The following is a 17,173-nucleotide window of genomic DNA, read 5'->3' on the forward strand; positions in this document are numbered from 1 at the left end:
GTCCTGATCCAAACCAGGATAATGTAGGATGGGGATATTCTTCAATCTCAGGTGCCTGAAGAGAAAAAATAAAAATTAAAAACAAATCACCTTTTCTGGGGAGGGATGATGTGTCTGAATCCAGCATGGGGTTGGGATACAGCTAGGATGTGCAACTCGGAAATGCTCCCGGGTCCTGAAGTTTACTCACAGCCTTTAGCTGTAATGCTGTCCATATATGAGCACAATTCTCACTGACTTTTCCAGCAGCTGCCCCTGAAGCTGTTTGGGCCTGTGGTGTGTTTTGGTCTGGAATACAATAGGTATGAGGAAAACGTGCACTGTGGATGTAGCTGCTGTTACAGCTGTGGGGCAAAGAGCCCTTCAAAGTGTTACTCTGCTAAAGAAATCCCTTTCTCTAACCTATTAGTCAAAACAACTGCTCTGTGTCAAAGCAGCACAAATAGCTTTTAGCCAAACAGCTTTTCTAGCTGCTGTTGTGCTGGGGCCTTCCTGCCCTGCCTGACTGCTGTCCCCATACAAGGGGTGAGTGCAGTACTCGGCTTCATAAATTCCACTGTCGGCTTCCTATTGTCCCTTTGTTCCTCGTTGCCAAGGAAGCCAAATATTATTTCTGTCCTTGAAAGAAGTTGCAAATATGGGGAATGGCTTCAGTGAGAGGTGGGGAGAAATACCTTTTGTGTTCTCTCTTATTGCCTTTATAGAGCTTATTTGGGTGATGTGGTAGAATGGGGCTGTTCTGCCTTTTCTCTGTTAGTCAGATGTCTTTACTATTATTATTAACTTATATTCCAGACTAAGCAGTTCCCTCTCTTTGTGTATCCTTTCATCCCCTTTGTCACATCCTGAAGTGCTACTGAGTGGTCCTGAATAAAAAATCAGTCTGCATTTATATCTCTTCATGCCCAGGCTTTCTGTGACCCCTGCTACTTCACATTCTCAGGCCCTTATTTTTTTTTTCCTGGTCTTCCCATGGATTTAGATGTGGAATCATCTTTGGCTGATATTTGGAAAACTGAAGTGCAGGTGAAACTGATACCAGATGAAGTGTTCTGGGAACTCCATCCGGCCCTGTGGCTTCCAGCCAGAGGTGACCATTCTCAGATCACAGAATCAGAGAGTGGTTTGGCTTGAAAGGAATCTTAAAGACCATCTAGTTCCAACCCCCTGCCATGAGCACAGACACATTCCACTAGACCAGGTTGCTCAAAGCTTTCCAGTTGAGCACCAGGAAGGTATAGCTTGTTTGGCAGGTAGAAAGGAAACCCCTGCATTAATACTTGATCTTCAGTTCAAGGTACAGAGACAGTCCTGCCTTTACTCCCAAGTGCTAACTTCCTGTCTTTTCCAGGAGGAACATGTGGTAAATTGAGGTTAGGTGACTTCAGGCTGGCTGGGCAGTGTTACAGCTTGGACTGGTGATGCTCAAGATGCCTGTCTCTTGTTAGTATTGTTTATATCAAACAATAAAAGAGAAATTTACCTGTGAAATCATTGTTCCTGCTATCCTGACAACGTTTATCATGGCTTAAAGTTGTCTAGTTTCTGATGAATAATAAATTCCCTCTTGGATAAGTCAATGGCTTAAACAGCAGATGCTGATCCGGCAGTTTTGCCTGGTTGTGGGAGATGCAACACACTGCATGTTCTATTAAGGCAATACCTGTGGTTTGTAGCCAGACCATCAGAGATAGAGCACATCAGAAATTAGGAAAGACTTATGCAAACCTGCTTTTTAATTGACATCGCCCCCCCTCTCCTTTTTACAGCCTCTCTGAGCTCCCATTTTTTCCTGGATAATATTTTTTTCCTGTTTGCAAGCAGGTGTGACTTGGAGCTTGATCACATGACGACATAAAGACAGGTCACTTACAAATGGATAGTCTTGCTCAAAATCTTTGTCTTTTCTCCTTTTTACTATTTTAAGGCTTCTCTCTGTTCCTCCAGTTTAAAGTGACCTAGTCTCCAGAATCCTTCCAGCTGATTCTTGCTGTCAGGATAAGCTCCTGGGACTGCACTTCTAATTGAAAAATGATAAAGAGATTTTTTTTTGTTATATGTCTACTCTAACCTGTGTCTCCTTTTGTTTTCCCTTTTTCATTTCCTTCTTTTTCCCTTACTCTGCTTTATCTTTTTGCTGTTTAGCCTTTTCTATCTTGTCTCAGTCTCTACTCATTTTCTTTTCTCTCTTGGGGTTCATAAAGCTGCCAAGGCCTGGCCAAAGAAAAGAGAAATATACTTTCACAGGCGAAGGTCATGCAGAGGGCAGCATTATAGTTCTTACTGCAGGTCCTGGGGAAAAGGATGCAAGTTTTTTTCGGACCTGTTGCTTTCATTAAATTTGACAAATCTACCCTCAATAAGAATAAATAAATAAAATATGGAATGTAAAGCAGAAGGAAAAAGTAGATGTGAAAATCCTGGTGCTGGAAACAAGCTTTTGACTAACTTTTGAATTGTCTTGGGAGGGAAGTTCTGGGAGAATTACTCACAAGGTCTCCAGTCTGGAGGGAAATCACAAATGTGGGTTCTCTGCAGTGTCTCAGCAGAGCTCATGCTGTATGTCTGTGAGCAGTAGCTGCCCTTCCCAATGCAGGCTGTGATTTGTCATTACCCTCTGTCTCGGTTTTGGAGACAAAACTTCAGGAGGAAATACTCTGGAGTGAGTGTCTCCTCCGAAGGGAAAAGGGCCTCCCCTTTTCCTCCACCAATAAGACAAGTGGGTCACAGCAAGTGAAAGTGGAAAAAAAGCAAACTGTTTATTAACACCCAAACAAAACAGGGTAGAACAGGATAAAAAAAAAAACAAACCAAACCTCAAAATACAACAAATTCCCGGAGAGGGAACAGACCCCCAGGCTCGGACCAGCCGGACCCACCTCGCAGGCTCGCCGGACTGGCGAGGAGGGAAGGGAGGCAGTGAGGCAAGGGGTAGGGAAGGGAAAAAAGAACAAGAAAAACCAACAGAACCTATTCCCAGCTAGCTGAAACACAAAAGAAACCCAAAGATCAACACAGTGCTCCTGTCACATCCCTCCCGAGCCCTCGGGCCGAGCCGTTGAACCGACCCGCACTCGGCCCGTGGCTCCGGCCCCTGGGTCCATCTTGAGGGCACCATGTCCTTGGGCATTGAGTGGATGGTTAAAGAATAAAGCAGCTTGGTAACATCACCCCAGGACACCCTCCAAAATTTTCAGCTTCTTAACTGGAAAAATTGCCAGGTGGGAAAGCAATCCAGAGTGATTTGACCTCCTTGAGCATGGAGATTGCCTATCCCTACACATCATTGCACAGCACCAAATGAGAGAGGCCTTGAATTTTATTTTGCAAGGCAAAAATGGTTCTAATAAAAATAACCATTGTAGTGTTGAACTGCTTTTTAAAATCAGTGGGGGAGACTAAAACCTGATTGGAAGAATTTTCCTGTAGGAAAACTCTTCCCTGCCAAGTTGGTATTTGCACACTGTAAGTCACACTGTATTATTTCATGCAAAGTAACAGGATTTTAGATTTCCTCTCTGGGATCACAAGAATTGTGCAACATTTTCACCTGCCAGTTGAAATCTACGTTTTTCAGGGATGTATGATCACTCTGAGAGCCCCAGAGCTGGCTCCTGGCACTGTGTGCAAAGCACTCACATCTGCTCGTGATGGCTTTAGCAGCAGCTCCTGTGGGGTTATGCACTTTTGCCTTTGCTCCTGCCATTTGCCCCAGTCTAAATAAATCTGCCATTGCCCTGTACTCATAGTCTTGTCAGAATAATTTCTTCTGAATGGGCAGAAACCCGTTTATTCAGTGTTGGTGTTTCTTAGCTCTTGTCAGATTGTCATGGCTGAGTTACTGATTTGCTTAAAGGATTGGTCAGTGTGCCTAAAGTCTTGTCTGTCACTTGTGTGGTCAAATAACCACTTTCTTTGTCCCAGTGTGATATGCTGTGCAAAAGCTTTCTTCTAATTTGGGTGGTAACAGGATACTTCCCTGTCACTCCCAGTAAAGCTGTGGGCAAAGGCCAGGCTGATTTTAGTCACATCTTCTGCTGTAGTTCACAGTCAGAGAATGGCTGATTTATAATTCCCTTGCTGCATGTTACTGGTACAAAAACAAGCCTTTCTCTCTGTGTTTGCAATGGTGAAAGCCTTGGTTTTGGTCAAATTGGACCCTTCCCAAACTTCCCAGGTTGGTGCTCTGTCTCTTGCTGTCACACTGTGTGAGGACATGAAGGAGCTGTCACAGACCTTACCAGAGATAAACATCATCTGCTTTCATGACAAATGCCAACCACTTCCTATTCCCAGAGGAGATTTGGGACCAAATTTTCTTTGGTATGTGGTGAAATGGTAAATCCCATGCTTTCTAAATACTAGAGAAAAAAACCCCTGGTGCATTCATTGCGCATGAGGGTGCAGCAGGGGTTGCTGTCAGGCACTGTGCTTGCCAGCATTGACTTCTGATATAGCTGACGAGGGCCCAAGAAGGGATTTGATGGACTTAGAGGTGCCAAATGACACAAATTTCAGAAATTTTAGTGACTGGACCAGAAGGTGCAGAACAGCTATTAGGTCTCCTGCCCTCAGGCCCAGAGATGTTTGTAGAAAAGTCTGAGTTTTGGGACAGATCCTGTTTGAGCTCTTAAGCCTGGCTGCAGGAAGACACCAAACTTTGGGATTGTTTTTTTCTTAGCTAGGCTCTTTCCATTTCCATTTTAATTTTGTAATGATGTTGATTTTCAAGGTTGAATTTTCCATAAGAATTGTCACCTGAAGGGGTGGGATCAAAAGGACTTTATTGTGAAAATGCAAGTCCAAGTGAACACTAGTGAGACTTTTATATATGAGGAAAGGTGAATTGATAGTTATGCATGTACTATGGAGAATTACATGGGTATAATTATGGCACGCTAATTATATCACTGTAGTTTTGCTGTTAAAATCTCTTGTATATAAACCACCTAGATAAAACTGTTGTTGTTTGAATAAAATAAATCTGTTATAACTTAATTTAGAAGAGCTACATGGCTGTGGTGGTGTGAGTTCTTTATTGCTGCTTAGAATGCAATGGCAAGGCCAGAGTGAGCAGTGCTGTGATTTATGTGTGACATGAGTGTATTTGGGAAAGGACTTGGTTGAGAGTCAAGGAGAAAGAGCCAATTGAAGCTGCTCAGGAAGTGCCACCCGTGCAGTTCCCTCAGCTGTAAAGTGATGACCTTAAGCCATACTGCAGCTGCATCTCTGGAATGAAATAGTGCCCAGCTTGTCACAGTGTGTGGAATTAACCTTTGGGGGCTGTTGGAAGTATACTCTAAATCTCTCTCAAAATTACAGCTCTCATTCTCTGAGTACTGAACAAACCCCATAAGGCTTCCCAAGACAACCTGGTTATGCTGTAAGATGTATTTTATAAATCTGATTGTGCTGTGTGGAATACTTAATGTATTTGACACATAATACATCCTACTGCAAGTTATTCTCTTTTCAATTGAAGCAAGACGTTAATATTTATAATGCTGCAACACTATGATATTACTTATATAATATATTAATATTTATAAAGTTATGACACTACTTTAACAAAGCATTCTAAGAAATATAGTACTACAAAAAATTAACTCCCCAGTTATAGGGGGGTTCAGGGTCTCCTGCAACTTAAATTAGGTAAAATATTCTGCAAAGCTGCTTGGTTGTTTTTTTAACACACGTGTGTGTGCGTGTGTTGACATATAAATATATTTTTTGTATTTATACATGCACAGATGTACACACATATGGAATTTTTAGTGGGAAGGGTTAGGAGTTGCCAAATCTGGCAGCCTGATAGAGGCAGAGCAGCAACAGCCCCGTGTCCCCAGGTGCAGGCAGCTGTGGTGCTGAGCAGCTACTCCTGACAGAGCATGCGTGGGTCAGGGCACTCCAATCACAGGCAGAAACACTTGGCTTCCACACAAACAGAGCACCAGTGGCCTCATCCTGTTCCTCTCTCCAGCTGAGCAGGATGAAAGCCTGTTAGTAGAAAATATGCACTTACATTCAGTGTGGATCCTCTGGAAACTGGCCCCAGAGAGTCCATGTGGCACTCGGGTCTGTGATCCCTAGTCACCTCACACCGATGGGAGCATGCAGAGGGGTCTCTCTGTTGACTCCTGGTCTTCCCATAGCTGTCCTGGACCTCTTGTAGACAACTCACAGCCTCTCTGGTCTCTGCAGTATTTGTCTTGTGGCTGCTTTCATACCTGCCTCCCAAAGCTTTTATTCTACTTTCCAGCCAGCCCAGCTTGATAGTAGTGGTCACAGATGTACCTACACACTGTGCACGCCATCTCTTGCTCCAGTGGCTGGCAGGACATATCCATGGACACTCTGACCTGTGCTCCAGCTCTGGTTGCTGTCACCTCCATACACCACATGCACACAAATTATTGGGAGAGTCTTAGATCTGGAATAAGGGAGCAGGAATAAGTAGCTGGAGAGAGGGTTGCAAGCTCGTGAAGTCCCGGTGCAGCGCCTTCCAACCAAATTCTCTGTAGTGTCAGATTTCTGCACTGCAACATCGTGGCTGCCTGCAACCATGCAGCTAATGAAACAAGAGTTTTTAAAAAATTCCTGAAATGCAGAGGAAGTGGATGGTCAACCCCTTGAATTACAGGTCATGATACTGGTACACAATTCCAGGAGAAACACTGACAAACTGGAGGGAGTCCACTGGAGGGCCAGGAGGATAGTTTGAGCCTTAAGCACATGGCATAGGAGGGATGGTGGAGAAGAGAAACCTAGACAGAACCCAGATTCTTCCTTCTGCTTCCTGAAAATGTGTAGGTACAAACCAAAGCTCAGCTCCTCTCAGAGGTGCAAACTGAGAAGGCAGGAGGCAAGAAACCTGAGTTGTGACAGGGGAAATTCTGAGCACTTATTTGAAAAAAAAATTTGTAAAAAAGTTTAACGACAAGGGTGGTGAAGCCCTGGCAGAGGTACCTCAGAGGCTGGAGAATCCCTGTCTTTGGCAGCCCTTGCTCAGGGCTGAACAAGGTGCTGAGCAGCTTGATTTCACTTTGATACTGACCCTACTCCAGTTTGGGCTGGGTGACCTGCAGGAGGCCCTTCCAGGATAAATATTCCCTGATTCAAGAATTAAAAAAAAGATTATTTTTTAAACTCTGTAAATTTGTCTTTTCAAAATGTGGAATATCAGAAAAAATAATTCTCCATATCTCTAAAGGCTTTTAAACCTTGTTTTAGAAAACAGTAAGCTCTCAAGAAACTATGGACTTATGGGACATTCAAAGAAAATCATCTAAGATGATATTCAAACATCAAAAAAGATTTTTTGTATTGAATTTTCAGAGCAATTATTTAAAGTCCTAGACCCAAAATACTTGCAGTTGGAGTTGTTTTTTAAATTCTCCAGAGTAATTCCAACAGTCTGTGGAAAGGCTGTAGTGTTTTATTAAATTTGTTGGAGTTTACAGTTAGGGAATTTAAGGGAATAATTAGCAATAATCCTCAGTAGTATCTGTGTAATATTCAAGCCTGCAGAGTTGAAAATGACGGTGTTTTTATTCCTGTCACCTTCACCAATCTAACTTCCAGTACTTTCTCATCCCTACACAAACCCGGGAGACCTATGAAATACTGATCAGCATTTACAAAACCTTACCTTGTTTAGCCCTGAAATGCTGGCGCTCAGCTGTAGTTCTAAATTCACTCTTGTTTCAAAACCTTTTTTCTGAGTTAACACTGGATGCTGTTTGGAGCTGTAACTGCGGTACAGAAGATCAAATAGTGGGCAGGGAACTGTTGACTTAAAACAAAAATATTTTCCTAAATATGCTTACAAGATGTTCAGGTTTGTTCAGAGCTGTATGGTATCTGAAAGCTGAAAGGTTTGGGGAGTAGCTGAACTGAAAGCAAATCTCTCTGTAGAAGGATTGTAATAGCACGTTTTAATCTCCAGCATTAGTAACAAAGCAAAACAAACCCTGCTTGTCTGTACTGGGCTGCTCTGTGATTTGAGAGAGCTGCTTTTACTGCTACAACCACAGGATTATCAGTAATGCCTGGTATGAAATGCATTCATTGAGTTCCCTGCTCTGGCTTCAAGCCTTGCCTGGGGTCACATTTCAGCCCTGTTGGTCCATCCTCGTGGCATGTCACTCGACTCCACTGGCTCAGCACTGTTTCTGTGAGATGTTACGAGTAGCAGTGCTCTGCCCATAAAGAACGAGCTGAAATTCTCCAGTCCACAGCCTGCCTGCAAACCAGTGTGGTTTAGCAGTTGTCTGAACCCCAGAAAAGTATCCAATTAAAGTATCCCCTGGAAAAAAGTTCTATTTTGAATTCAGTGTCTCTAAAACATCTGCAAGGAAGCTGAGGAAACTAGAAGAAAGTGGCAGCAGATACTGAAAAAACCATTATGGATTTGGAAAATAAGAGGATTAAAAACAAAAGAATCTGTGTCAACCAGCAACAAGGAAATACTTAATTCACTAGCAGTTAATTGCAGTGACTCCATGTGTTTCAGATAATGGGAAAGAACTATTTCTAAGTATAAAGTAGTTTTTTTCATGCGGTTGATTTTTCTCTATGATGTGTATGCACTCCTGTATTTGTAACCACAAGAGCTCAAAATGGGATATTTTAAGAAGACATTACAATAGCTTGGATATAGCTCAATGCAGATGTTTATGAACCTCTGGCTTTAATTATATGTAGTAGTTCATTAACCATTAGAATCCTTTGAATTTTCTTGTAATTTATTAAAAGTTTTGGATCACATCCAAACTGTAAAAAGAGTTAGTTCTATTATGATTGTGACTGTCTCTATTCTTCCAGCACATTCCTACAGAGATGTTCCCTGGTGAAAGATGAAATTTGTGTTCTGCAAGCTGGTGCGTTGCTATGTGCCACGTCAAGAAAGACTAGAACTGGTTTTTGTGGAAGCAGGAGAAGAGAACTTGCTGGTTTTAGACAGCCATAGTCAAATGGGATACATGAATAAATGTTTGTGTGCTCTACGGTTATCATAGAACAGTTGCAGACTCACAGACTCATGGAATCATAGAATAACATGGGTTGGAAGGGTCCTCAAAGATCATCTTGTTCCAAACCCCTGCCGTGGCAGGGACACTTTCCACTAGACCAGGTTGCTTCAAGCCCCATCCCGCCTGGCCCTGAACACTTCCAGGGATGGGACATCCACAGGTTCTCTGGGCAACCTGTGCCAGGGCCTCATCACCCTCACAGTAAAGAATTTCCTTCTAAGAGGAGACTCTTCTAGTTTAAAGCCATTCTGCCTTGTCTATCACTTCATGTCCCTGTGAAATGCCCCTCTCTGGCCTTGTTGTAAAGCCCCTTTATGTACTGGAGGTTGTATTAGCCTACTTCTGGATGGAGTGAAAGCTCTTGTGCCATCTGTGCTTTTGTGAACTGCTCCATCAGCTGCTTTGGTTTCAAAAAGGAAGGGCTGTAGCTCCATGAACGTAATAAAGGAGGATGTTTAGATTTACAATTCCTGTAAAATGGTGATATTCTGTACTAAGCTGTTATGTTTCGCTTTCCTCCATATGTGTTAAAATTTAGAACTGACTGTTGGATGAGAACTGATCAACAGTTTTCTGGAGAGGTAATGGTTTAAAGGATTCTTGGGAGCTGACATTGTTGGGACGGATAAAATTACAGTCAGCATTAAACATTGTGTTTGGTGAGTAGTGTAGAATAATTGCTGATGACTGATAGGAGGCAAACCCTGCACTGTGGAAAAATAAATTGGAAGTGGTGTTTGAAGGGAACATTTCCTTCTTTTTTGAGGGAAAAATGGTCTATCATTTTTGTGATGCATTTCTTTTAGTTGTTTATTCTGTCTCTAGAGTGTAAATCCCTGCTTTGGTGGTGACACTGGTCTTTTAAATCAAGGAGACATTTCACTCTGGAGTCCTGTACATTGACTTAATTTGGGAGTATGAAAGCCCGCTATCAAAGATTCCATGTCCTCAACACAATCCTTAAAAAAAGAAAAGTGCTAAACCCAAAACATTTTGAGATTGTTTTTGTTATCCCAGGTTTTCAAAACATGAAGCATTTAGAAAAGGTTTGATGGGCTTAATGCTTTTGATTTCTTTGTTGCTTTTAGCATGTTTTCAAATGAAATACATATTTTTTAAAAAAAGCTCAAATTACCACCTGCTCTAGCACTGTCTTACCCTGGTATACAAGTGCCATTAAAGTCCTCAAACACCTGCCATTGGCTTCATGTTTAAGTATTTCATTCAGTGAAGAGAATCACAGTAGTTCTCTCCCTGGTACCACATATAATGGTACAAAAGGTCACCTGGAGCCTTTTTACCGAAAATTCAACAAGGGTCCTGAAAACAATTCAGATTTTGGGTTACTGAACCGTGAAACAATGGGTAATGAAATGCCAACACTTTCACAAGAAATGCCAATGAAATAGTACAAATCTGACACACTTAAAGAGGAAAAAAAAAACCAAGCCAATAATTCTCTACAGCCACTTTCTTTTGCTCTTTGAAGAACATCATCACCTCCCTGACCATGCCCGTGCCTAATCCAGTATCTTTTTTCTGACAGTGATCAGTGCCCGATGTTTCAGACATTGTTCTTTATTATGAGTCAGTCACCATCAAAGCATTCAGTCCCTTTAATATCTTGAGCTTGAGCAAACCGAAGTTATTTTGAGATTGCTGATGGAAGATGAGAGGAAGGAGCTGTTTCAACAAGTGATCTGCACTAATTGCAGGGGCTGAAACCTTCCCTGATCCTGAATTGGCAATACGAAAGGCATGCCGTAGGATGGCTGTTCTGACAGAGTAATTGAATATTCAGAGGAGACAGTAGAGTTTTGACTGCACTTCGGTTGTATTTCTCTGGCTCCTTAATAGGTTGGCCTGGGGGAAAAGTCCTAATGCACTGGAGTAACAGTGTGTTTCAATATTTTGTGTTGTATTCTGATTCTGTTTGTAGTTTGCTTGTCCTGATGCCCATCCTGCATAGCTGCCTTACTTTAGAGGGAGAGAGCTGAACTAATTCCAGGACTAGGTGTGCAGCATCCCCCAGGGCATGTATTCTACTGACTGGGAAAGGAGGTCCACCCCAACAGTTCATTTTATCCCAGAGTGCTTCCTTGAACAAGTGAGATAAAGACACTAAATTAAATAGTGCTTTTTCCCGATCTGATGCAGCCCTGTCCCTCATTCTGATAACTGGGGCTGTGTCTCAGCTTTTTTCTTATGAGCAAATGCTGCCCTGGGGATGTGCAAATTAATATGCTGATTTGAGTAAACATTTATTTGGCACACACCTCGAGGCACTACAGCAACAGAACTGTTGAGTAAGAACAACAGGCTAAAATTTAGAGAAATCAGAGAATCCAGCCCCCACAGTGGCAGCTTGAATGCTGAAGTTAAATTACTGTGTGTTGGTTTTCTCTAAGAACAGTAATTGTAAGTGTTTCAGACACCTTGAAATTTGTTGACAGTGGTGGTCTTTCACAGAACTCCTGAGCTAGGTTTTGGTGTTGGTATGGAAGAAGAGCTATTCCCAGTAAAAGCTCTGGATATAGGTCATATAATTTTGGAGATTAGGAGGAAGTTGCTGGATATGGCTTTAGGGACAGAGAAAAAACCCTGGGAGTGCTTAACTTGGAGTAAATATACCCTACAGATGTGTCTACAAGGAAAGCTAGAGTTGCTACTGAAATGAGCAATCCATGTGAATTCTCTCAAACCACAAGAGCTGGGCTTCCCTGGAGGCACTGTCATGTCTTGCAAGGCAGGATGGTGAGTGTGAGGAAGCAGCGCACCTTGCAGGTATGGAGGGTTACAACAGCGAGCCAAGCTGGCTCCTCAGTGCAGCAAAGGTGTTGAAGATCTGGATAGAGTGCATGTGGCTGCCATGGGAAGGGTGCTGGAATATGGGGTGAATAATGGGAAACTGAGGGAACTGGTCTGTTCATCTAGAAGTAAAAAATTAGGAAAGTGGGGTCTAATTACTGTTTTAGAGTACCTAAAGCTATAGACAAAATGGAACCAGTCTTCTCTCTGAAATGTACCAGAGGGTACAAAAATGTACCAATGAAAGAACCAGAGGGAACAAAAGAAAGTCATAATATGGGAAATTCCAATTGCATGGAATTAAAAAAAAAAAAAATTTCACCATGGAAATTGTTAAGCTTTGGGACAGGAAGGTCAGAGAGATTGTGGAGGCTCCAGCCTTGGGGGTGTTCAGAACTGGACAAGGCCTTGGGAAACCTGGACGGAGTTTGCCTTCTGCTTTGAACAGAAGGCTGGACTAGATGACTTGCAGAGCTAGCAACCAGCAACCTAAGTAATTCTGTGATTATGGGTCACCAAGAGAATAGTCATTATTTTTAAAAAACAAGTTTTATGTTCCCTTTTGGGAATTTGTCCAGGGATTACTTGTTTCTTTTAATTGCTTTGTCTTTTTTCTCTATTGTATCTCTTAAGAAAAGAGTCTACCAGAAGCCATCCCACCATGTCCTCTTGGTCTTCCTCCACAGAGGAAGAGGAAGATAGGGACAGGCATGGTGGGGTGGCTGCTTGTGTTGGTGGCAGTAGTGGGAAGGGGACTTTCAAACCCATTGCAAAGAGGAGATCTGTGGGGTTGAGTGGGACCATGGCTGACACTGATGTGGGACATGCTGTAGTGTTCCCTGTATGGATGCCTCTGTATCAGCAACAGGGAGGTTTCCTTGAGTGTGGCAAAGCCAGGATTGTTTGGGAGTTCCCATGGCAACCCGACTGTAATCAGCCCTTCTGACTCAGTGTAATTTTAATGAGACTTTGTCCCCCTGCTTTATTCTTGTCAACAACTTCATTATAGCGGATAACCAAGGAGAGATTTGGTTCTGCACAGTGTTTTCCTTCTAAAAAGATTGTGACTTTGCAGAATTACAGAGAAAGCAAAGCTTTGAGGAAGTGTCAGAGGCCTAGAACAGAAGGTGCAGCCAGAAGAATTAAAATGGTATAATGTGAAAGGAGACCAAAGATGTGCCTGGTGTGTCAGGATGGAATAGGACCCCATACAACCAATTGTAACCCCAACTTTCCCCTTAGTCACTCTGCATTTGGGCCTTTTTGCCCATGATCATTAGTTTATAGGAAAAATGAGGTTGGAAAGGACTGCTGTTCTCTAGTCTAACCTACTGCTCTAGAATATCAGACCAGGTTGCTCAGGACTTTATCCAGTAATATCTTGAAAACTTACAACAATGTAGACTGCACAGCTTCTCTGGGCAAGCTGCTCCACTGCTTGACTGCTCTCTGAAGGAGTTGCTTGTATACCTGGTCTGAAACTCTCATTTCTTATTGTGCCTGTTATTTCTCATTCTCCTACTGTGCACCACTGTGAAGAGCCTGGCTCCATCTCTTTGATAACCTCATAGTGGATACTGGCAGGCTGCTATTATTTTCCCCCAAAGATGTCTCTTCTCCAGGCTGAAGAAGCCACTCCTTTACAGGGAAAATGCCCTAGCTCTGAGCCTTCTTGGTGGCTTTCTGTACTCCAGTTTGTTGAAATCTGTCTTGTATTGGGGGGCCAAAAATTGCATGTGGCATTTAGATGCAGTCTAAATGATGAGTCTGGCTCAGCTGCATTTCCTGTAAACTTGACAGATATGCTGATGTAAATAAGTTGTGTGATTCGACTAAGAGTTTGGAGCATCCAGATTGTGCTTCCACTAAGGATATGAAACATGGCTGAAGATCAAATCACCAAGCATCCCTAGTCTCCCTGTCATCGTGTCTCTCCTTTGCACCTTTATGAGATATTGGAATAATAAAATCTGCATCCCTCATTGCCTGTTATTTTGTGTTTGTTGGCTGCACTGCCGTAAATCACCTAAATATAAACTACTTTTCACTAATGATGGTTTTTGTCATGGCTTTTGCAGGTTACATATCACAGGTACTAAAGAATTACACTGACCATGCCTGTGATGGAGAATATGTGTCCCTGAGATGTCCCCACAGAACCACCATCAGCATCCAGTCTTCTTTTTATGGCCGAATTGTACCAAGTCATCAGCTGTGTCCTTCTCGCTATCCCCACTCCTATGCAACTTTAATTAAAGAAGATGTTGCCTGTTCAGTTGGCACCTCTCTTCAGGTATTGTTAAAATGCATTTCTTAATTTTGGGCTTCACCTTTCCTTGGCCAGGCAGCAGCTCTCAGTGTTGGTGCTGCACAGACCTGTCTTAGCAGGGCTACCCAGTATGGGAGCTCTGATGTCTCACACAGCTCAGTGGATAATTCATCCTTGTAGTTTAGACAGGATTGAATTAGATTTTGCTGGTAAATGTCTTAGTTTTCCTGCAACTCTAATCAGTAACAGTTCAGGAATGTGGTTGAAGGAGAATTACACTTCAAGACTACAGTATGTTTGACTGGGTTTGAAGAGCATTATTTTTATAGTTTTCTTTCCCAATGATTAGCTTTTTCAACACATTCAGAGATGGTTGTAGCATTCTTTTTGCTTTAGATCCTATTTCAAGAGGCTTTTACTTTGGTAACTTGAAACCCAGAGAGAATCCTTGGCTTTACTTCTTGTGACTCATTTGGCTCTTAAGCCACTGTAAGTGGTCATACATCACTTAAACTTGTAACATCCCCCAGTAGTTAATCAGCTCTGACCATTTGTATAGGGAATGTTGTCTCTGTGTATCCTCCCAAGAGTACATGTGACGTCAGGAAATCAAAGGATTACTTGGAAGGTGCCAGTGTTACTCAGGTCTCAGTAGGAACAACTAAAATTAGAAACATGAGTTGGCTGATGTTGTTGAGATAAATAGGGTCTGCTCCGGGGTGTTGAAGTAAGCACAAGTTTTTCCGACTGCCAGATTTGGGACTGTGAAAACTTTTGGGCAAATCTTTCAGGCATCCACCTTCAGGCAGAGTTTATGGCTAAGAATCAATGATAACTCTTAATAAAAATTTATAGCAGACTAGATTAATGAACCTACAGGGCTAGTGAGTAATTTCTTTTACAATTTGGCTAAAGGCCATACTTTTCACATCACTTTTTGCTCTTGCATCCAGGGTTTTTAAGAGACATTTACAGCATTTTTTAAAAAGTTGATATGAGTGCTTTGGCTTCCAAATGTCAGTGGTAAGTTCTCAAGAATTTGCACAAGGTTGGTGTTTGGCTGTAGTGTAACCCTTAAGCTGACAGATCTGAAGTTGCCCTCAAGACACTTCCACTGCACAGCAAAGGACTGAGCTGTAGTATGGGGGGACGTGGTTCTTATCAGTGGAAGGTTTTCCCAGATCCGATAACAAAAATTCATAATGCAACAGACAAGAGGCAGCTATGTTGTTTAGGGAGAACATGGAGAAAAAGCTTTGGCAGAGTCTAGACTTCCTTTCTTTTATTGATTTACTGAAAAATTTACTTGCAACATTTCATTCACCAAGGTGATTGATAGCTATGAGCATTGCCTCAACCCTTGTGGGCGAGCAGCCCACTTAAGGCATCTGGAAGAACTTGAGAAGAGGGAAGATATTACCCTAGGCTTTCCATTTCATGGTTTTATGTGTAAGAGGGATTGAAATGAAATCCTTACCTGCCTCTCTTAGCTCTTTATGTCCTCAGAGCTGCTCCCCATTAGCTTTGCCTTCAGTACTCTAGGCTGCTTGTAATTCCCAATCCCTGTTCATCAGAGCGAGAGTTGTGCTCCCTGTAGGTAGTCCTGCAGTAGATCCCTTGTGCAGTACATTTTTTACATGACTGAGACCAAAACACTATTATTAACCCATTTTCGGGGATGCAGATGTGCTGGGGAAGTAGCTGACATTCTCTCTTCTGCCACAAATTTCTTGGGACACCTTTGGCAAGCTCCTGAGTCCTTTTAGAGGAGACTCACAGCCTCTTTGGTGCCCACAAATGTGGGTTTGATCCTTTAATGTGTTGTGCTTGCCCAGGGTAGGACGAGTCTGAATGCCAGAGATGAATCTCATCTTCTTTCTCAGTCCTGGAGGGGGTGAGGCCTCTCTGAAGGGTAAGCCAGGAACTCCACAAGTGGAATGGCAAGCTGCCTGCAGCTTGCTGGTAGGAAATGCATGTATGTAGGAAAATTGGAAAGCTGTAGACAAGGAAATGGCATGTATTTTTGTGGTTTTACAACTCACATATTTGTCTGCTACAGGCAGGACCAATTGTGTGTGTATTCTGGTTGTCAGTAATTGAAAAAAACAACCAAAGCAAACCCTTCAAAACAAAGTATATAAAATCACTGTGTCTAATCAAACCCATGACTGTATAAATTTGCTGCTTCTCTGGAGAGTGGCCTGGAGGGAGTATAAGGGGTATTTATTAACTCTGTTCCCTGCAAACACTAGCTATGAGTGTAAACTCCCATTTAGAATCTCTCTCCACTGTAAATGTCCAGTTCAGACATTGTTTCTGTGTTAAAAAGGGAAAAGAAAGAGTTGATTGCACTGAGACAACCTCTACTAATTCAGCTTTATGAGATTGGCTGCCAGGATTCCTTGCTTTAGTCACTTGTTTTTGCACGGAATGAAACACAGACCACCTGGGAGAGCATGTCCAAGACATTAAGGCAGTGACCCAGTGACCCCAGACTACACATTTCTGTTATTCTAGCACTGTAATGTCAGATTCAGTGGGAGCTTTCCAAATGCATAAAGAATTTGGACATTCACAGAATCATTACAGATTCATAGAATGGTCTGGGTTACAAGGGACCTTAAAGATCATCTTGTTCCCATCCCCTGCCATGGGCAGGGACACCTTCCACTAGGCTAGGTTGCCCAAAGCCCATTCCAACCCGGCCTTGAACACTTCCAGGGATGCGACAGCCAGAACTGGGCAGTCTGTTCCAGTGCCTCACCACTCTCTGAGTAAAGAACTTCTTCCTGATATGTAATCTAAAGTTGCCATTCTTCACCTCAAGGCCTTTCCCTCTTGTATGACTGAACACCCTTCTTGTAAGCCCCTTGTAAGCCCCCCTTATGTACTGGAAGGATGAATTCTGGATCAGTATTTCTGATGCCACTTGTTTTCAGCAATTAATCACTCGAGGCCTATATGGAAGAATGTCTAATGGTCGGCTAAAATTATTGCTTATTACCACAAAACTATATTACACTTTACAGCTGATTACCTGCAATTTTCTCATTTTGATAAATTG

General features: G+C 42.5%; 1 protein-coding gene across 3 annotated transcripts in view; it reads left to right on the forward strand.

Annotated features, from left to right (window-relative positions):
- Nucleotides 1-17,173, forward strand: part of EVA1A (eva-1 homolog A, regulator of programmed cell death) — a 208,976-nt gene that overhangs the window by 46,040 nt on the left and 145,763 nt on the right. For all 3 annotated transcript variants that reach the window (XM_039569884.1, XM_010393247.4, XM_010393249.2), the window contains exon 2: nt 13,919-14,133. Coding sequence is in view for 2 of the 3 variants with exons in the window: in XM_010393247.4 (XP_010391549.1) it covers nt 13,919-14,133 (215 nt within the window). In the remaining variant the exon portion in view is untranslated. The remainder of the gene's footprint in view (nt 1-13,918; nt 14,134-17,173) is intronic.

The sequence above is a fragment of the Corvus cornix genome, chromosome 3 (assembly GCF_000738735.6).
Source record: "Corvus cornix cornix isolate S_Up_H32 chromosome 3, ASM73873v5, whole genome shotgun sequence".
Taxonomy (NCBI): Eukaryota; Metazoa; Chordata; class Aves; order Passeriformes; family Corvidae; genus Corvus; species Corvus cornix.